Below are 23,209 nucleotides of genomic sequence, written 5' to 3'. Positions count from 1 at the left end.
CAAAGAAAATATCTACAGATTTTCCAAAATTGATGGCAGACATCAAATCAGAGAGCCAACAAATGAAGTGAACACCAAAGAGAAGAAATACCAATAAAATACATCTAGACATAATAAAAATGCTGAAAATCCAAAAATAAAGTGAAAATCTTAAAGGTGGCCAACAGAGAAAAAAGGGGACCAAGGATACAAATAAGAGAACTCTCCTCAAAAGCTATGGAAATGAAAAATCAAAGATGTGATATACTTATTGTGCTAAAAGAAATAAACAATGAAACAAAAGTCTAAACCTACTGAAAATATCTTTGAAAACCATAATAGAAACTATACAATAGGTTTTTTCCAGGAATACAAAAGCTGAAAAAAATTCAATGCCAATAGACCTGCACTGTAGGATATGTTAAAGGAAGTCCTTTAGATACAAGGAATATATCAGACAAAAAGATGAATCTACAAGAAAAAAATGAAGACCAGAGGTGATATAAAGAAAGATGAAATTCATTCTTCTATTATTTTAATTGCTCTAAATAAACTATTGATGGCAAAAATAGTAGCCATCTATTGTGTGTTTACAGAAGAGTAAAAGTAAAATGTATGACAACAGTGGGAAGTATTGGATATATACTGTTTTAAGTAATTTTCTACTACATATTAAGTGATATATTATTTGAAGGTAATAGTCCACTAATTAAAGATGTATATCGTAAACTTAGGGTATGCACACACTCACAAAATTTTTCATAAGAGATATTAAACTACAATGGAGATAAAATGTAATCATAAAAAATAATCCAAAAGAAGGCAAGAAAAAAAAACTAAAAAAATACATAAAATCTAGCAAGATGGTAGATTTTAATCCACCTATATCAATAATTACATTAAATATAAATGGTCTTAAGCACTGAAAGGACAGATCGTCAGAATGGATATGAAAGCAAGACCCAAGGATACTAAGAAATCCACTTTAAATATAAAGAAATAGGCAAATATGGAAAAAGATACACATGCAAACACTAGTCAAAAGAAAGCTGAAGCAGCTAGACTAATGTCAAACCAGGTAGAGCTCTGAACCAGATATAGTATCAAGGATGAAAAAAGCTTTTAACAGTTTGTGGCAGAAAAAAATATGACAGAATTGTTTAGATATGTATTCCATCTGGACTTCTTTCTAATCTATAGTAAGATGATGTAGTTTTACACAAGCAAATGAAAGGGAGAGAATAATGTCAATAGAAAAGGACAGATAACTTTTTTCATGGATCAAAACCAAACCAGATACTGAAAATAATTATGACATATCACACAAAACAGACACTAACTTCAATTTCAAAGTGTCCAGGATTTCCTAGTATTAGCCAAATGTCCTCTTGGTAATGCAATAATTTTTTTTTTTTTAAATAGAAAGTTCTACTTACTCGAAGTTTACAAAGAGCGGTATAAATGAAAACAAGAAAGAATTTGTGGTCTTTGACAAAAAATAATAATATATTCAACAAGTATGTGAATGTCAATTATATGTTCATCGTTGCTTAGGCACTGACCCATCACTGCACCAGCACAGCTTACTATCCGATGATGAACAAACAAAATACCAGGAAAATGCCATTTTTAAAGAGACAACACACTTTTGCTTTTTTATAGAGTATATTTACCTCAAAGCCAAGTCTATCCTTTTCTTTCCAAAAACAAAAATGTGTTACTTTCTTATCCCAGAATTCATCAGGCTTCACTACACAGACAAGGGACACCTCAGCTGGAACAACATTCTGTAAAATAAAAAAAAAAAAAAAGTAATTATAAATTATACATGTAAGATGCATAATTTATTAAAGTTATAAATTACTAAATTATAAATTACTAGGTTTTCATGGTTGGATTGAGTAAGTAAGAGACCTTCAGAATACTCCAAACTTCAAAATATACATAGTAATAAAGAAATACTTAGAAAGACAAGTTGATTTAGAAAAGATTTCAAATAAACAATGTAATATTCACAGTACATGTAAATTATTTTTTGTGTTTTACTGAATCTCTCTAATAGGGATATATTTAGACCAAACTACAAGACAATTTTTAATTGACCAACTATTACAATTGGGTTTTCTACTACATGAAAAAATCTTTTTCTAACACAATCATCTTGGAGAATTTCTTCAAATAATGTAAAATCAATTTTCTCACAAAATAAATTTCTTACTGGCTGTTTACACAAAGAAGCCCAGATTCTGTTTATTAACACCAAGAAGAGGACAAGCTAATCTCTGACAAACACAAATTTCACTTACTAGATATGGTTATTCACATTATCTAAAGAAAGAATGGAAGTTAACATTCACTGAGTTAATAAATATTCCATGTATATTTTATCAGCAAGCCCCATACAATCTACATATATATTTTTTTTAATTTTTATTTATTTATTTGACAGAGAGAGAGAGAGAGAGCACAGGCAGGGGTGGCAGAGGGAGAAGGAGAAGCAGGCTCCCCACTGAGCAGAAAGCCCCTTGCAGGGCTCCACACAGGGCTCCATCCCAGGACTCTAGGATCGTGACCTGAACCAAAGGCAGACGCTTAACCAACTGAGCCACCCAGGTGCCCCAATACAGTCTATCTTTAAAATACATCTTAAACCTATCCATTTCCATCCCCTGCATTGCTAACATCTCTAAACTAGTCAGTCTTTTTAAATATCCCCTTAACAGGCCTCCTTTCTTCACATTTTCTTATGCCAAGAGTAAAATTCAAATTCCCCACCAGGGCCTAGAAAGCCCTCAGAGCTCAAGCCCCATGGACCCTCAGACCTCACCTCATACCCCTCCCCTCCAGCTCACTGGCCTACCACAGCCATACTAAGCTTCCTGCAGTTCCTGGAATGTAACAAGTCTGACTCCAGCTGAGGCTAATGCCCTAAATGTTTTTTGCCCTATTTACGTAAGCTCCCTCCATTTATTTAAGTTCTACTCAAACATCCCCTTTTTCCCTGACCACCCTATCTAAAGTAGCACCATTTGACTCAGTTTCCTTTTATTACTGTATTTTTCTTCATAGCATCTACCATTATCTGCTGGTATATTATTTAGTAACCTGCCTAATTACTTACAGTCTGACTCCTTAAGTATAATATTAGCTTCACAATGGCAATTACCTTATCTAATCATGTCATTCCCGTTTCTCTAGCCTATGGTAGTGCCTGGCATATACAAAACACTCCATGAATATCTGTTGAATAAATGAATTCACGTTAATAAGTAGATCTCATCCTCCCAATTTTCCAGGAGAGTAAACTGAGTTTCAAAGAACTAAAGTAACCCGTCCAGTGTAACTTTAGGCTTTGCAGGCTATGTAGTCTCTACTGCAACTACTGCAATTCTGTCTTGGTACTATGAAAGCAACTATAAAAAATATAAATGAATGGGGACAGTTAAGTTCCAATAAAACTTTATTTACAAACTCTAGGGGTCAAATACCATTCAAGGCACAACCGAATATTAATAATAAATTATGGCTGTAATTATTATTATGCAGTAGGAGAAAACAGCAATCTTTCAATTTAAACACACTATTGGGCATGTAACAAATCTGGTGCCCGCTGCAATGACTTGGCTATGAATAAGGTAAATAAACTCAATGGTACCAAAAGTTATCAGGGAGGCTAGGAAATAGATTGATGTTTATTTAATTATACAGACTTGTGAAAGATTATTACTTTAAAAATCAGTGAATATTAAAGTTTTGCGAAACAAGAAAAAAATCAAACCACTCATTTTAGAGAATATTAGTTACAAACAAAGCCAACACTAAGCTCTGGGATCCCAAATAACTGGTACTAGTACCTTCTGAAATATAAGCAATGAGTGATTTTGCATGTAAAAACTGTTTGACTAGGAGTAAACAAAAGACCACTGCAACTTCTGAAAATGTTAACTATTAATAAATCCAAAAGTTGTTAAAATACCTATCAGAAAAGAAATCGCAAGAGGGGATTAAATCATCCATTGATTGTTCTTCAAAACTCCCACTGATCAAAGTCCAGTTCATACAGCAAGTCCCAAACAGGTCATCTGTGACACAGTTGAATGACAGGATGAAAGGAAGAACACAAGATCATAATTAATGGATTTCTCATCTAATAGATATTTTAACAACTTTTACTGAGAAGAGTTAATCCTCAAGGCTGGGTATAACACTGCTGGCAGGATATGTCTGACAGAAAATGCAATGGGACACCAATCTGTGCTCCCTTTAAAACCTGATCCTCTGGAGGTTACATCCTTTCCAACCCAAAGGATTTATTCTAATGATAAAGGTTTAGGCCACACATTTAAGGAGGTAATGGGTAGATAATTTGGGAACCACCTCCAATATCCCCCATTGGTAAATATACCCTTTGTAAAGAATAAAACCGAGACTTGGGGGTTAGGCCACGTTAAGTTCCAACTGAGGCTCCTTCCCATGTTCAATACAAGAACCTGGCAAAGTTATTTAAAATCTTTGAGCCTCAGTTGACCCTCTGGGAGAAGAGAATCTGCTTTCCAAAGTTGTAAGGATAAAATTAAATGAGATTAATTTACAGGAAGTTTAGTATAGTACCCAAAACATTTTAGGCACTAAAATTACTAGTCCCCCATCCCTCCAGTCCTTTTTTCCTAATAATCCCAAGGGGGGGGGGGAACATTACAAATCATTCTCCTTAGTTATCATTTAAAATTCTAAATTATAGGGTACCCGTGTGGCTCAGTTGGTTTTTGAAAGGCTGCCTTCAGCTAGGATCATGATCCCAGGGTCCTGGGATTGAGTCCTGCATCAGGCTCTCTGCTCAGTAAGGGAGCCTGCTTCTCCCTCTCCCTCTGCCACTTCCCCGCTTGTGCTCTCTCAAGCTCTAATAAATAAATAAATAAAAACTTTAAAAAAATAAAATAAAATTCTAAATTATACTTCTTTCCACAGAACCCAAAAGCAGCTACTAATTATTTCTCAATTCATTTAAAATTCTTGATCTTTCTTTCTATATCACTGATATTTACCTAACTGAATATTCACTATCCCATATAACTGTCAATTTCTATTTTCCCCAAACTGACCTATCATCAACTCTCTTCATTATATTTGGTTCATTTCTGAGTTTGAACTCAGTATACCTGATAGAAATGCCTTTTTCACTTTCTTTCATCTAAACTAGACAATTTTGGGACCCCTGGGTGGCTCAGCAGCTGAGTGCATCTGCCTTCAGCTCAGGGCGTGATCCTGGAGACCTGGATCGAGACCAACATCGGGTTCTCTGCATGGAGCCTGCTTCTCCCTCTGCCTATGTCTCTGCCTCTTTCTGTATCTCGCATGAATAAGTACATAAAATCTCTTTTAGAATTTCTTAAATAATAAATAAATCAGACAATCTTTTATTTAAACTTATTTAACTTCCACATTCTCTTGAAGCCCTTCTAAGGAAACCCAGATACATTAGAGCAATCTGCCGCCTCTAAATCATTTGAATGTTTTATTTTTCCATTTCAAGTCAAAACATCCTCAATATCCTTAAAATAAAACAACAAATGTTTACTAGGTACCTAATACAAGCAAAGGATAGCAAGATCTTTCTGTGAGGAACACAAGGAAACACAAAGACTAGTACTAGACCAAAGACTTTGTAACTGCAGGGATCCCTGGGTGGCGCAGCAGTTTGGCGCCTGCCTTTGGCCCAGGGCGCGATCCTGGAGACCTGGGATTGAATCCCACGTCGGGCTCCCGGTGCATGGAGCCTGCTTCTCCCTCTGCCTGTGTCTCTGCCTCTCTCTCTCTCTCTCTCTCTCTCTCTCTCTGTGACTATCATAAATAAATAAAAATTAAAAAAATTTAAAAAAAAAAGACTTTGTAACTGCAGCTTTTTATCAAGTGCTGGTTTGTGTGTCGCTGAAGTTCCCAAGGACACAGCTGTCAAGTACACTTCTAAATTAGAAATAAGTAATAAGGGTACCATAAATCCTGGTGCTTTCTGGAGAAAAGAAGGGAACATAAGGAAAAGACTGCTCAGAACCACATGAAGCTTTTCCAGACTAGATTTGGCCAGTCCTGCTTCCTTTCTAAGATATCAGAATGGAGTAGACAGGGGATGATGCAGACACCACAGCACGCAAAAGCTCCCAAGTAAGTCTACAACATCTCACACTTTTAGATTCAATGGCCTACTTACTAAATTATTTAAACATGACATACTATCTTTGATCATTTACAAATCTTTACAATAGGTCTGAAATTTATTTTACTATTCAAAGTAAAACCTCTAAGAATTGAATTTTAAAATTCCAGTAGTGTGCATTTCAGAACTCCGTCACTGCTGAGAAGTTTGGGCACAGTCAAATAAATGAAATGCATTTGCGATTATCACTTTATCTGTTGCTATAAAATAAAACCATTTCCTAAGAGTCAAAAATAAAATTACCTGTAGCATTAAGACTACTGTTTTCACCACATTCCACTGTGATTTTCTGCCATCCACAATCACGGTAAATCCTCTAGCCTTACACTTTTCACTGAAACAAACAAACGAAAAATTACAAAGTATTAAAACAGGCTTCATATTTTATTCTTTATAATCCTAAATAAAGCCTATAGTTTAATCATATATGGAGCAGCATTAATTTCATTTGGTTTGGTTTACACTGTCATTAATAAAATTCTTCAGGGTATCCTTTGTTTTTTTCAAGCAATTTGATTTTTCTCATTTTAGGAAACACTGACAATTTACAAACTCATTTGGCAAGAAAATTATTCTAAAAGCACAGAAAGTCAATGTCTTAAAAAGAGAAGAAATCAAAGCAACATTCATTCTCAAGTGCCTTTCAATTTCTTCATTTGTAAAATGGGACCCCAGGGAAGAAGGTAACTAATGAATGCCAAGTGCATACAAACTTCTGGCCTCTCCTTCCTGCCAGAAGTAGGTTTGTGAAGTGATCATTTCAAACAGGTAGAAAATAGAGTAAGTTATTAGCAAACCATTGGAAATGGATTTCTTGCCATTCTTTTGAGCAAATTTAATGAGATGAGGTAGTATTTGGTCTAACAGTAATTCAAAATTTGAATACACCATGTACAACCCCTCCTTCTCCTTTGCACTCTCAGATACCTGACCACCAGAATATCATCCTGAGTGTTGGAATGGGTTACTGCTACATATCACATTCAGTTATTCAAGTATTAACTAAACACTTCCTAGAAGCCTACTCTAGTAAAATGCAACTATGCAAAAACAAAACAAAACAAAAAAACCTCCATGCAAAAGACCAAACTACATAGCTGCTTTATTTTTTATTTATGAAATGGATTTTTTTTAAGATTTTATTTATTTATTCATGAGAGACAGAGAGAGAGAGAGGCATAGACCAGGTCCCACGTCGACCTATATAGGTCAATGTGGGACCCTGGAGTCCTGATCCTGGGACTCTAGGGTCACACCTTGGGCCAAAGTCAGGTGCTCGACTGCTAAACCACCCAGGAATCCCATACAGTGAATTCAATGCAAGGATCTCAACTGCTCTCTCTCCAATACAGCAGAAGAAACTGCAGTTTCACTTAGCAGAGCAAGGATTTGGTCGTGAAACCTCTCCACACTCAAAGTTCTATCAATTGTATACATTATAGGAAAGGTAATCACCAAATCCTTTCCTAAGATTTAAATCCAACTAATCTTGCCTTACTTCCTCCAAATATTCACATTAGCCTCAAGAGGGTTCTTGGAGAAGTGATGTCGAATTCTACCAAGCAACAATGAGGTTCCAAGTTTGAGGATGGTACTGCTAAAGATTTATAAGAACAGGGGCCTCAGTAGGCAGGGACAGAAGCTGAGCTTCCAAAGAAACAGGGAACTGTTCAAAAGATGAAGCAAACTGAAATATATGTCCATACAAAAAACTTGCACACAACTGTTCACAGCAGCATAATTCCTAATAGCCAAAAGTAGAAACAACTCAAATTTCCATCACTGACAAAGAGAAAAACAAAATATGGTAATCTATGTAATGGAATATTATTCACTGTAAAAATGAATCAAGTACTGGGGAAGCTGAGTGACTCAGTCAGCTAGGCGTCTGCCTTCGGCTCAGGTCATGATCTCAGGGTCCTGGGATGGAACAGCTGGAAGGGCTCCTTGCTCATTGGGGAGCCTGCTTCTCCCTTTCCCTCTGCCCCTCCTCCATGCTCATGTGCTCTCTCTCTCTCTCTCTCAAATAAACAAATAAAATCTTAAAAAAAAATTAGGAATGAAGTACTGATAACATACTACAACATGTATAAACCTTGAAAACATTATGCTCAGTGAAAGAGGCCAGACAAAAAAGTATACATTTTGTATGATTACATTTATATGAAATGTCCAGAATCAACAAATACACAAAGACAGAAAGCAGATTAGTAGCTGCTAAGAGCTAGGAGGACAAGAGAATGGGGAGTGACTACTAATGGGTACAACATTTCCTTTTGGGCCAATGGATGAAACTGTGCAATGGTCACACGGCCTTATGTATATACTGAAAACCACTAAATTGTACACTTTAAAAGGTTGATGTTTAACGTATGTGAATTATAACTCAATAAAAAAAATGCTGAAATACTCCATTTTGGGATTTCGCATTTTAAAATAAAGGATTCACTAAGTAATCTTTTATATATATATATATATATATATATAAATATATTTATTTAAAATATTTTTTTAATGATTTATTTATTTATTTATTCAGAGAGAGCAAAAGAGAGGCAGAGACACAGGCAGAGAGAGAAGCAGGCTCCACTTAGGGAGCCCGACGCGGGACCCGATCCCGCGTCTCCAGGATCACACCCCAGGCTGCAGGCGGCGGCTAAACCGCTGCGCCACCGGGGCTGCCCTCACTAAGTAATCTTTGTCAGGGGTATTTGAGGCAATACAATGATCACTGTGGATGAGCAAGAGAATACAAAGACTTGCTTGGAGAAGCAAATCTGACACCGAATTGCTAGTTGTAGGATCAGGTAATGAGGAACTTCTGGAGTTCCCTGCCAACAAGATTTCTAAGGAAGACCACTATAACTCAGGTAGGATACAAGACCAAAAGAGAGCAACCTATGTAAGGTAGTTGACTATTCCACTCAGGGTCTCTACCAATGCCTTACGGCAATTTGCAGGAGGCAGAAATAAGACACCCAGAGTTGTCCAGTAGAAGGTCTTTCCTCATTGGTACTATAGTCAAGAGAATACCGGTTACACAACCATTTTGTTAAAGAAGTTTTACACTAATAACATATTTTTGGTTCAAAGCACACTCTAAATTAATCTGTATATTAAAACAAAAAAATTAATGAAGCTTACAAATACCATCTGCAGTAATGTTAGGGGCATAATGTATTCTAAATTTATCTTTTAGGGTACTTAAAAACACCCTTAATCATAATTTTCTCACATTTTACTCAAGTAATGAAAATACACAACTGAAAGATACTATTTGAAAACTGCAAAACCAAGTGATCTTTCAACTACATGAAAGGATTGTTCTTTTTTTAAAAAAAATCTTTTATTTATTTATTCATCAGAGACAGAGAGAGGCAGAGTGATAGGTGGAGGGAGAAGCAGGCTCCCCGCAGAGAACCAGATGTAGGAATCGATCCCAGGACCCCAGGATCATGACCTGAGCCCAAGGCAGACACTCAACCACTGAGCCATCTATGTGCCCACTGGTCTTTTTTTCACTTCATTCCTACAAGCGGAGTGATAGTTTCAAGTATTTTTTTAACATACTTAATTTAGAAGCATGCTCTGTCCTTTATAAAAGGGTATGTTAGAGGAGCTGCAGTACTAATATTAATAAACTCCCATATTGCTCTTAGTATTTATAATTACATCAAAAAACAATACAAAAATCTATTAGATTCTATATCCTTGTTCACCTCCATTAGAGCCTTTCAGGGGTGAGGTGGCTTGAGTTAAGAGGAGAGGCTCCTTAACAAACCCACTCACTTTGATTAGAAACAGACTGTCAATGTATTTCTTGGGTTCAGTACACTATAGCTCTTCAATAATTTATTTGATTACAACTAAGGGTTCCTTCTCTTCTACTCACAGAGCTCTGCTTACACTTACATTATGGCAACTAATCTCACTTATGCTTTCATTGTAATTACTTGTTTACAATTTATCATCTTTAGATAACATGCTTCCAGAAAGTAAGGATATTATCTTACTGATATTCTGGCAGCTTTTAGCACAGTGCTTTAAATACAGATGGCTTTGACAAACTGTAAGACTCTTAATCACAGGAAACAAACTGAGGGTCGCTGGAGGGGAAGGGGTGGGGAGATGGGGTACTTGGGTGAAGGACATTAAGGAGGGCACACGATGTAATGAACACTGACTTCTACCTCTGAAACCAGTAATACATTATATGTTAATTAACTGAACTTAAATAAAATTTTCAAAATAAACAAATAAATAAATAAATAAAAATTCAGGCACCAGGGTGGCTGTGTTGGTTAAGCATGTGCCTTCAGCTCAGGGCTCAGTCATAATCCCAGAGTCCTGGAATCAAACCCCATTCTGGGTTCCTGCTCAGCATGGAGCCTACTTCTCCCTCTCTCTCTGCCTTCTGCTAATGCTCTCTTGCTCATTCTCCATCTCACATAAATAAAATCTTGAAAGAAAGAAAGAAAGAAAGAAAGAAAAGAAAGAAAGAAAGAAAGAAAGAAAGAAAGAAAGAAAGAAAGAAAGAACCATCTTTAAACATATCATGATTAAACTCCTGAAGTGTCAGAAACAGCAAGGGCTGTAAGTCTGGATAACAGGAGAATCTGGGAAGGATCTTCATAAAGGAGCTAATAAAACTTAATGTAAAAGGTCAGATACAGAGCATAATGAATATGAGCAAAGGCACCACATATTAATTTGAGGAAGTTTCTTAATTTCTCTGCCCTTTTTCATCTATGAAATAGAAATAATACTATCTTACCATTATTCTGAAAACTGAGTTAATACAAGTACTTAAAACTAAGTGCCTTGCACAATAACTGTCAAAGAAATATTAACTAAGAAGGTAAGTCAAAACATACAAGGTCTTAGCATAGCAGTTAAGAAGGCTGAAAGACTGCCCTTGAGAGCAAAGACTTAGTCTTTCCTGCCTTCGCAATACATGATATACAATGTCTGCAGTGGTATCAGCAAAATAAATGGCTACTGAATTGAATTCACCATGCAGTAAGAAAAAGAGGAGGTCATAGAAAACTGGGAAAGATAAAACTGTTGTTTCAATGAAATGAATCTTGTTTTGGTGTGGAAAGTGGAGAGAAGGGGACAGAGAAGTTAGCTTGGCTACTGTACTAGTCCAGCAGGCATCCACTGATGTGTACTTAAGCAGGTGAAAAGGAAAGAGAAAGGACAGAAAAATAAAAACTACATGGCAAAGAAAACAAATACTGGCTTAGCAGTCATTTTTTAAAACAGCACATTATAAATTTTCAATATGTTATATGACTGAGATGATTATTAAAAAAAATACTCATCAAGAACATAAAACATGTTCAAGGGTGCCAGGGTGGCTCCGTCGGTTAAGTGTCCAACTCTTCATTTCAGCTCAAAAAAATAAAAAGGATTCCAAACAAAACGCTAAAGAAAGCCATCAAATCACTAAAGAGCAAGTGAAGAAAGGAACAGAGAAGAACTACAAAAACAATCAGAAAACAACAAAATGGCAGTAAGTACACACCTATCAATAATTACTCTAAATATGAATTGATTAAATGTTCCAATCAAAAGACAGTAGGTGACTGAATGGATTTAAAAACAAAAAACAAAAAAAAGCCTGCCTACAAAAGATTCACTTCCGACCTAGACACAGACTGAAAGTGAAGGGATAGAAAAAGATATTCCACACAGAAGGAAGCAAAAAAGAAAAACAAAAGCTGGGGTAGCAATACTTATATCAGACAAAATAGACTTTAAAAGAACAACTGTAGCAAGAGACAAACACTGGGCATTACATAATGATAAAAGGATCTATCCAACAAGAGAACATAACAATTGTTAATATCCAGGCACCCAACATAAGAGCACCTAAATACATATAACAAATTTTAACAGACATAAAGGGAGAAAGTGACAGCTATACAATAAGAGTAAGGGACTTTAACACCTCACTTACATCAGTGGACAGGTTATCTGAACAGAATAGCAATAAGGAAACAATGGCTTTGAATGACTCATTAGGCTAGATGGACCTAAAAAATATAAAAATATATAGAGAACAATCCATTCAAAAACAGCAGAATACACATTCCTTTTAAATGCACATGAAACATTCTCCAGGATGGATCACATTAGGTCACAAAACAAGTCTCAATAAATTTAAGAAGACTAACACATAAAGCATCTTTTCCTACCACAACAGTATGAAACTCAAAATCAATTATAAGAAAACAACTAGAAAAAATACAAACATAAAGAAGCCAAATATGCTACTAAACAACCAATGCATCAACAAAGAAATTGGAGGAAATTAAAAAATACATGAATACAAATAAAAACAAAAACACAACAGTACAAAATCTCTGGGATGCAACAAAAGCAGTTCTAAATGGGAAGTTTTTAATGATACAAACCTACCTCAAAAAAACATAAAAATCTCAAAGAAACAATCTAATCTTACCCTAAAGGAACTAGAAAAAGAAGAACAAACAAAATCCAATGTTGGAAGGAAGGAAATGATAAAGATAAGGATGGGAATAAAATGAGCCAAAAAAAAAAAAAATTAGAAAAGGTCAAAGAAACCAAGAGCTGATTCTTTAAAAAGATATACAAAACTGATAAACCTTTAGCCAGACTAATCAAAAAAAGAGAACTCAAATAAATAAAATCAGAAAGGATAGAAGAGGACAACTGACACTACAGAAATATGAAGAATTATGATAATGCTATAAAAAAACTATATGCCAACAAATTAAACAACCTAGATGAAACAGATCAACTCCTAGAAACATTATCTTCTAAAACTGCATCAGGAAGAAATAAAAAATTTGAACAGATTGATTATAGTAACAAAACTGAATTAATAATCAAAAAACTCCCAAACAAAAGTCCAGGATAAGATGGCTTCAGAGGTAAATTCTACCAAACATTTAAGGAAAAAGATGAATCAATACCAATTCTTATCAAACTATTTTAAAAGATAAAAGAAGGAGGAAATTTTCCAAATTCATTCTATAAGGCCATTATTAGCCTGATACCAAAACCAGATAAATACAGAAAAAAAGAAAAAATACAGGCCAACATACTCGAAGAACATGGATGCAAAATTCCTCAATAAGATATTTGTGCAAAGCATATTTAATAATACATTAAAAGGATCATTCACCACAATCAAGTGAGATTTATTACAATGAAAGGATGGTTTGATAATTGTAAATCAATGTGATATGTGACATTAACAAGAGAAAGGATAAAAAAACCAAAAACCAAAAAATAAGTTTTTGCATGCAAAGGAAACCATCAACAAAACAAAATGGAAACCTACTAAATAGAAGAGGACATTTGCAAATGATCTATCAAGTAAAGGGCTAATATCCAAGATCTATAAAGAACTTCTAAAACTCAATACCAAAAAAAAGTAATATTATTAAAAAAATGGGCAGAAGACCTGAATAGATTTTTTCCAAAGAAGACATTCAGATAGTTAACACACACATAAAAAGTTGCTCAGTATCACTAGTACTCAGACAAAGCAAATCAAAACCATAAGGAGATACCACCCCACACCAGTAAAAATGATCTGCATCAAAAAGAGAAGAAATAATAAGTGCTGGCAAGATGTGGAGAAAAGAGAACCCGCATACTCTATTGGTAAGAACATAAATTGAAAAAAATAAAAAAATAATAAAAAAAGAACATAAATTGATACCACGACTGTAGAAAACAGTATGGAGGTTCCTCAAAAAATTAAAAGTTAAAAAAAAAAATTTAAAAGTAGAAATACCACACAGTGCTATAATTCTACTATGGGATATTTACCCAAAGAAAACAAAAACACTAATTCAAAAAGATATATGCACTCCTATGTTTATTGCAATATTATATACAAGAGCCAAGATATGGAAACAATCCACTTGTCCACTGATAGATGAACTGATAAAGAGGATGTGGAATGTGTGTATGTATGTACACATAACATACATACATATGATGGACTATTACTTAGCCAAAAAAAGAACAAAATCTTGCCATTTGCAACTGCATGGATGGAAGACATTCCATGGACAATATGGAAAGTTTAGTATGCTAAGTAAAATAACTCAAAGAACGGTGAGATGACAAACACCATTAGATTAACTTATATGGTGACAAACACCATTAGATTAATTTATATGTGGTATAAAAAAAAATGAACAAACAGCAACAACGAAACAAACTATTAAATAAAGAGAACTGGTGGTTGCCAGAAACAATGTGAGTGGGACAATGGGCAAAATAGATGAAGGAGATTAAGAGGTACAAAGTTCCAGTTATAAAAGAAATAAGTCATAGATATGAAAAGTACAGCATAAAGAATATAGTCAGTAATATTATTAACGTTGTGTGGTAACCACATTTATCATAGAGAGCACTGCGTATGATTTCCAAATTATTATGCTGTAAACCTGAAACTAATATTATATGTCAATTATACTTAAATTAAAAAAAATACTGACAGTTAAAAAACTAGTTATGGAATTCAAATAATTTCAGCATTTTAAAGAATTATAGAACCATACACAGCTGTTCGCTTTCCCTTCATAATGCATTTTAGATCATTTCTATCACTGTGTTGCTAAGTCTGGCTCATTCCTTCAATATGGATACAATGAACAGCTGAAATCTCCAAATCATTTTTATTGGCGCTGCAGACATGGAGATAAATAAAAAACGATTCTGCATTCAAGGACCTCACAATCTAATAACAAACTGTAATTTAACCATAAACTGCTATGACACCAAGCAGACATAAATATGAAAAACAATCCAAAAGGGCTCCTCACAGGACACCTTGGTGGCTGTAATCCAGGCCCAGGTCGTAATCCAGGGGTCCCGGGATTGAGACCACATCGGGCTCCCTGCATGGAGCCTGCTTCTCCCTCTGCCTATGTCTCTGCCTCTCTCTGTCTCTCATGAATAAATAAAATCTTTTAAAAATAAAAATTAAAAAAATAAAAATATAAGAGCTTCTCAGAAAAGTACTAATGAAAAAACAAAGTTAAGAAATGTGTTTTGCCACATGTTTTTAAAAAGCAGGTAGTCTCAGTAACTTATAATCACATCACTATCACAGTAATAGTACTGAAACAAATCTCATTTGCTGCACTGAATGTGGATACACTTCTGATTTAGAATTGTAAAATATGTAATAAAATGTTATGAGATTAATGACCTACTTGTGTGGTTCTGTTTATTGCTAGTCTCAGTATTTACTTTTTCAATGAAAAGATTTGTAGAGGGGATCCCTGGGTGGCGCAGCAGTTTGGCACCTGCCTTTGGCCCGGGGCGCGATCCTGGAGACCCGGGATCGAATCCCACATCGGGCTCCCGGTGCATGGAGCCTGCTTCTCCCTCTGCCTGTGTCTCTGCCTCTCTCTCTCTGTGACTATCATAAATAAATAAAAATTTAAAAAAATTAAAAAAAAAAGAAAAGATTTGTAGATTAACTTATAGATTTGTCTTTAGTTCCATTAGGGACTCTCCTAATTATGAACTCACCAGTTTCTGATCCTATTGTTCATGTCTAAAATATATAGCAAGAGCTAAGAAAACAAAAGATAATCTCCACTTACCTCTCCTAAAATTTAACACTCAGGCTGGCCCAAACTTATCATTTTATTACTCTATATCAAAACCTATGGTTGACCCTTTATAGAAAATGAGGCAGTAATGGTTAGTTAGGCTTGAATTCCACACAGAACTGACAAGAGTCGCCTGAACTTGAACTTAGTATTCAGGTCAGGCTACAAGTATCCTAACCTCCTCTTTTCTCCTAAGCCCTCTAATCAAAGATCTGAAACAAAAGCAAGGTTAGAGGCAACTGTGTGAAAAAGAATCAGGAAATGCCTCCATCCTCAATTGTGCTGGGTTACCCCGCACAATTTAAAAAAGGTATGTATATGTCATACCTTGTCTCTCCTCATTAAAAATAAGCATGAGGTATAGATAAGAAACTGAATAGTTTCTTTTTATTTTTATGTAACTTTTTAAAACCTATTATTATATTCAAAATGTTAATATGTTTATTGCAAAAAGAGACCGCTTTGGGGCATGGCCTGTAAGGAAGAGGCCAGACAAGTGCACTGCTGAGCTATCCTGAAATAGTCACAGTATAGGGGGGTCAAACTTTAAAAGCAGAAGACAGGGAGACACAGCAGGTCACACAAAAAACGAAGACGTAATACTAAAAAGGACATGCTAAGCATAATCTGACAGGGCAAACTTAAAATCAGCTCTGAGATGGAAAGAGGGAAGGATAATGAATACATACATGATCAAGTCCAATTGTAAATGATGGAGACTTGTAAATGATGGGCATAATGGTGTTTACTGTACAAAAACTTTTTGTATATTTGAAATTTTTTATAATAAAACGCTGGAGGGATTATAATTTAAAAGCAGTTTTGGGGATACCTGGGTGGCTCAGTCAGTTCAGCATCCAACTCTTTTTTTTTTTTTTAATTTTCATTTATTTATGATAGTCACAGAGAGAGGGAGAGAGGCAGAGACACAGGCAGAGGGAGAAGCAGGCTCCATGCACCGGGAGCCCGACGTGGGATTCGATCCCGGATCTCCAGGATCGCGCCCTAGGCCAAAGGCAGGCGCTAAACCGCTGTGCCACCCTGGGATCCCAGCATCCAACTCTTGATTTCAGTTCAGGTCATGATCTCAGAGCCCCATGTTGAGCTCTGTGCTGGGTGTGGGGACTGCTTGAGATTCTTTCTCTCCCCTTATCCCTCCTCCCACTAAAAACTTAATTTAAATTAAATCAAAATAATATAAATGCAGTTTTGAACTGCAGATGTTCTGAAAGAGCAAAATCAGTTTTAAAGATTACATCTAATAAATTGATCTCCAAAGTTGCAATGAAGAGCTCAAAATACACTCTAGCTCTCAAATGAAATGGCAAGTACTGATACAGAGCTGCCAACTATGTTTTCAAACACCAAAGTTATAGGAGGCTCTCCCAGAAAACTGGAAGGTTAACAATTTAGTTTTCACAAATAATTGAGGACTAAAGCCTAGCAAAATAATTTTCAAAAATAAAGTATCCAGGTATCTATATTTTGCCTTGCTAAAATAAGTTCTTTCACACGGCTTCAATTCCTATCTTCTCTACTAGCTGGCAGGTATGTATGGATATGCAGAAGCTGATTCATAATTTACACTGGAATAGCATTAAGGAAAAGAGAGAGAAATGTCAATAGTGTAGGCTATTTTGTCTTCCACTGTACTTGCTGCTCACATACCCAGAGCGAACAGAAAGAAGAGATGAGTGAAACTGCTGGTTCCTTAGCCTGCCTCAGTTACCCAGTGCTCCTTACCATAGGAGCATTCTGCTGGGCTGAGCATGATTCTAGTATATAAAAGAACGCATTTTTTTAAAGATTTTATTCATTTATTTGAGAGAGAGTACACACAAGAGAGAGAGAACATTTGAGTGAGGGGGAGGGGCAGTGGGAGGGAGAGCAGCAGACTTCCTGCTGAGCAGGGAGCCCAACGTGGGGTTGGATCCCAGCATCTCGGGATCATGACGTAAGCCAAAGGCAGACACTTAACCAACTGAGCCACCCAGGTGCCACACAAGCATTTATTTTTTTTTTAATCACAAACTTAAATGATAAGCTGAATGTGTCTTCCAGAACTCAGCTTCAGTGACATGTTCCTCTAGTGTCACCAGAGGAAAACCTAGCATGTTCATAAAACACTTTGTAAATCTCTAATCCTTGCTTAGGAATTTTTCATGGATAATATGGACTACCAGTAATTTGTACATTACATTCCTTCAGAACCTCACTTCACCTAAGAATGCATACTTTTTCAGAATTTGTTAGCTGTATGTCTAGCTAGTATTATTTACCTACAAATAAGTTTGTTATCTAATGGTGAATAATACAATCCTCTGCATTCAGTGCAGAGGATTAGGAAGGTTATTCAATAGTAACACACTGTGAGGTCTGCTAACTTTCCTTTCCAGAAAGTAAAAAACAAAATTGAAAATTGAAAATTTTCACTTGAAGACTTATTTCCCCAATACAGAAAAAATAATCAGCACAGGAATCATTAAATTACAGACCAATGTTAGAATTAAGTATGATTAAAGTCAATTGTTCTAAAATATAGTTTTAACCCTGTACTCTGCAAGGTGTTTAAGATGGAACAATCTCTTATGTCAATAATGCAAATACAGGAAGAATACAAAGCATTGTTCGTTCTGATTAAAATGTTTAAAATTCATTATCTGGTGTTTAAGAGCATTATATAAGAGAGTTTTGCTCCTTTGCCACCTTTATAGTTTACAAACAAACAAATCTGCCCTCATTCTTTATTGCAATGGCTTATAAATCTAACTGCAAATTAAGAATTATCTGGGCAGCTTAAAGGATTGTAAAGGATATTTTTAAAAAGACTTTATTCATTTATTTGAGAGAGAGAGAGAGCACACATGGATGTGCACATGGAAGGGAGAAAAGAGAATCCCAAGCAGACTCCACATTGAGCACAGAGCCCAACGCAGGGCTCCATCCCAGGACCCCGAGATCATGACCCAAACCAAAATCAAGTGTCAGATGATTAACCAACTAAGCCCCAGGAGCCCCAAACATTTTTTTTTAAAAGATTTTATTTTTAAGTAATCTCTACACCCAATGTGGGTGGGGCTCAAACTCACATCACAACCCTAAGATCATGAGTTAGATGCTCCACCAAATGAGCCAGCCAAGCACCCTATTGAAGGATTTTTTAAAATCCTTTAAGGGATAAGCAGACATCCCAAGAACAATTTGATCAGAAATCTCTGGAGAGCATTAGAATTGTGAAAAAAAAATCTCCAGATGATTCTAATAAACTGTCAGACTTCAGCCTCTAAATATCACCTATGGAAGAGGAAATTAGGAGTTTGTTTTTGTTGTTGAAGTGATAGGTAGGCTTAAGCAAAAAGAAAAGTTTGTTTTGCCTTCACCCAAGAAATACAAAAATTAAAAATCCAAAGATCTGAGATTAAAACATAAGCATTTGCATTTTTAAAATAAAAATGTTTGAATTCCTAATAGCCTTCACTCTATTAAAATTTACAGATTTTTATCTATATATTGAAATAGCTATTTAAATAAAAGATGCATTTTATGAAACTCACTTCTCTCATGTTTTCTCAAGTTGCATGGCACACAAAAGCTCAATCTCTGTGTTCCTTAAAAGTTGACAGTGCAAAAAAAAAAAAAAAAGTTGACAGTGCATACATTTTGGAAACCTGTATCATATTATCTAATGCATTAAAAGCATACAATAGGGCAGCTTGGGTGGCTCAGCGGTTTAGCGCTGCCTTCGGCCCAGGGTGTGGTCCTGGAGACCCGGGATCAACCCACATCCAGCTCCCTGCATGGAGCCTGCTTCTCCCTCTGCCTGTGTCTCTGCCTCTCTCACTCTCTGTGTCTCTCATGAATAAATAAATAAAATATTTTAAAAAATTAAAAAAATAAAACAAATGCATACATTAATTCTTTTATCAGAAATAATTGATTCTAGTGTTTATCAGAAATAATTGATTCTAGTGTCTTTAATTATAATTTCACTAATAAAAGAAGGTGACATAGCAACATATACCTTAGTAACAGGAATCATTAATAAATGAATAACAACATATCAAGATTTTTAAAAAGACACCTTTAGAGTCACCTTGGAATGCTGAGTAGGTAGTCTAAGGTGACACTGAGCTCATCCATATTTGTCTGTTCCAGGCATAATGGAATTGTCAGAATGAGGCCACTTCGTCTGTCCTTTCCTCCTATTAAAAATAAAAGATATAAATACAACATATAATAGATACTAAAGCACTAAATAAATATGTTTGGGTCCAATGTTACTAAAACAAATAGTATTTAAGATATAAGTAAAAAAAAAAACCTATCGAATAGCTGTTTATTATATATATTGTAAATGTTTATAGTAGTATAGCAAAACCATACAAAATTTAGAAAAGAGAAAAAATTCATCAATGAAATTTTCACTTAAACGCAGCAACTATTATTTTAATTTTCTTCTATTCAGTCTGCTTCTTAACGTCATCAATTCATCAAGCACCTACTATATGTCTAGCACTATAAGCAGTAACGAGTAAGGTAAATTTCCAATCAACCCAGGAAGAAAAGCTTTATATCATAAGAAAACACGAGTATGAAATATGAGTTTATCTGCCAGATTGTGTTGTATAACATATATATAGTATTCCAAAAAAGGATTTAGAAAATGAAAAAATGATACAAACTGTGGTAAAGGTGAAAAGTTTTGTAAAAAAGTTATGACTTAAAAAAATGGGTAGAATTTACAAATCACGTTAGAGTATTAAAGAGTTCTGAGATGACGAATGATTTGAATGAATTCACAGATGTCAGACATGACTTCTGCATTTATGAGGAAAGAAGGAGAAAGTCCTGCCCAGCTGAGAAGAGCACATGCAACCTGGCTGTGGAAGCCTGAAAGCTAAGCAGTGGAACACACTCGCATTTCATGGATGCTCAAGCCCTCTTCAATCTTCCATAAACATTAAAATCTAACTTTTCTACACACATATCTTCTTTGAAAGTTCCCCGTGTGACTTTGATACTAAAGTGCATTGTCGACCCAAATGACATTTATAGCAATTTTAAAAGCTTGAAAGCCAGCAAATACTAAATGTAAAAATTCTGTATGATCTCCAGAAATCTATCACTAAAAACTGAAAGCTGTAAGGTGAAAAAAACAATTCCTATGCGTGACATGAGGGCAATTCATGATGTAGCAACCAAAAATGGTCTTCTTTTAATTAAATTAACCATATAAATTAATGATATTCAACCAGTCTGTTTAATCTGAATTAATGTAATTTCGAATGGTTCAACTTAATAGATAATCAATAGTGACTTCAACTACTCACGGTTTTTGTTCAGGTTTTTTTTTTAATTGATTTTTTAAAATTATTTTGGTTTGAAAATTTTTTCTCTATTATTAAAAAATGTTAAAGTATTGGTTGAAATAATTAATAGTCAATAGAGCAAGTCAAGAGGGGTGGACTAAAGGAAGTTTCATCTGCTCCTCAAAAATCGCTAACCTTTATGTCTGCATTAAACCAAATGTGCAAAAAGGTTCATATTTGAACTGTAGCATTCTGGCCCACTGTGGAATTGTCTTCAGAGGACAGGTCTAACATTCAGGACTACACTTAACCTCATGTCCTCAGCTTTCACTAAGGAACAATAAAATAAATATTAAAGTAAACAAAAAAAATGGCAGAAGCCAAGAGGAAAAAGACTTCCAAGATAGATATGGCTGGGGCACCTGGGTGGCTCAGCCAGTTAAGTGACTGACTCTTGGCTCTGGCTCAGGTCATGATCTGAGCCCCAAGACTGGCTCCATGCTCGGTGGGGAGTCTGCTCAAGGATTCTCTCTCTCCCTCTCTTTCTGTCCCTCTCCTTGCTTGCATGTGTGCTAACATACCTTCATCCTCTAAATTAACAAATAATTTTTAAGATTTTATTTATTCATGAGAGACACAGGGAGAGAGAAGCAGGCTCCATGCAGGTACACCAATGTGGGACTCAATCCCGGGACTCCAGGATCATGCCCTGGGCTGAAGGGAGGCACTCAACCACTGAGCCAACCAGGCGTCCCTAAATAAAATCTTTTTTTAAAAAACTAGCTATGGCCAACGGGTGGAATGCTGCACAGATAAGTGTCATAAAGATGCAAAAATGTCACTAATAAAGATTACAGAAGATCTATTCGTCAACAGTGGGCAAATAGGCATTTTCTTACACTGGTGGGAGAAACAGAAATTGAAACAATATTCTTAGAGGGTAATCTGACAAAACCTAACACAAATTTAAATGTAAATTCTCTTTAACAGTTTCACTTATGGGAATTTATACTGCTGAACCTCCATGAACAATAAATAAGTATGTGTCCTGCAACACCTTAACATCAGAAAAGAATGGAGAAAACAAAATTGTCAACTGGTAAGGAAATAAAGTTGTTTTTTGAAAAAGGAAATATGTTAAATAAGGAAACAATAATACTAGTGGAATTCAATATCTTATTTTGTCCTTTATAATCTGGACTAGAAACATATGCCAGTTTATAAAGAGATATAATATACCTTTTAAAAAGGACATTCATAGCCTAATGATCAAGACAATTCTGATAGATCTAAAAAAAGACATAAAAAGCAAGGTAAAAAAAAAGTTCAAGTAACCCTAAACAGGCAGGCCATAGTACCCATTCCAAAGCATGTGCAAATTTACTCAATGATCCTTAATTCCAGAAAATCATTATCCCAAAGTACCATGCCCCTGCTCTCACACTAATAAAGTATCCTGCAGCTTCTCTTGACAAAGCTCATATACACTTTAGGTTAATAACCAGAGATACATTCAAGCCTGTATAACCGAGTTCAACAGTAAAAAATGAAAACCACATAACTGATATTTCCTAACTCCTGCAAGTGCATTGAAATCTTCTCACAGGAAGGTGGAAGACAATAACAACTAGGATGCAGGATATCATAAAAACTAACTATATATTTCAAAAACAAGAATTTAGGTGCTGGTTAGTCAATTTTTCTTGGCCTGTATTATATTATTTTTATATATAAAGACATAACACCTATCTAATCAATTAGAAAATAAATACTGGCCTGCTAAGTGCCAACAGAGGTGGCTCACACAGCTATATGTTCTGATTAAAAGAGGTCTCAGAAATACCTCTAAAACGAAACCTTCAGAGAAAAATGCATTTCTGTCAAACTTATCAAAGAAGAAAACTCTGAAGAAATTTATACATCAAATACTTCCAATTTTAAGAAAAAAACCATACCTGAAAGGAACGCAAGTTTTTTCTTCAGAATGGGTAGTATTACTGAAGCCTCCATTTTACTCCAGTAAACTTCCTCACTCCTGAAAACAAAGAAAGTTAAATGTCAACTACAAGATAATAATTATT

The 23,209-nt window shown here is 35.2% G+C and overlaps 1 protein-coding gene across 2 annotated transcripts in view; it reads right to left on the bottom strand.

Annotated features, from left to right (window-relative positions):
* Window positions 1-23,209, bottom strand: part of SESTD1 (SEC14 and spectrin domain containing 1) — a 138,892-nt gene that overhangs the window by 67,942 nt on the left and 47,741 nt on the right. For both annotated transcript variants that reach the window (XM_055308072.1, XM_055308071.1), the window contains exons 2-5: window positions 23,084-23,163; window positions 19,913-20,021; window positions 6,437-6,527; window positions 1,653-1,766 (exon numbers count right to left, since the gene is read on the bottom strand). In XM_055308072.1, the coding sequence (XP_055164047.1) occupies window positions 1,653-1,766; window positions 6,437-6,527; window positions 19,913-20,021; window positions 23,084-23,138 (369 nt within the window). In that variant the 5' untranslated portion in view covers window positions 23,139-23,163. The remainder of the gene's footprint in view (window positions 1-1,652; window positions 1,767-6,436; window positions 6,528-19,912; window positions 20,022-23,083; window positions 23,164-23,209) is intronic.

This window comes from Nyctereutes procyonoides, unplaced genomic scaffold, assembly GCF_905146905.1.
Source record: "Nyctereutes procyonoides isolate TBG_1078 unplaced genomic scaffold, NYPRO_anot_genome, whole genome shotgun sequence".
NCBI classification, from domain to species: Eukaryota; Metazoa; Chordata; class Mammalia; order Carnivora; family Canidae; genus Nyctereutes; species Nyctereutes procyonoides.
This window is presented reverse-complemented; position numbering and strand designations above follow the sequence as displayed.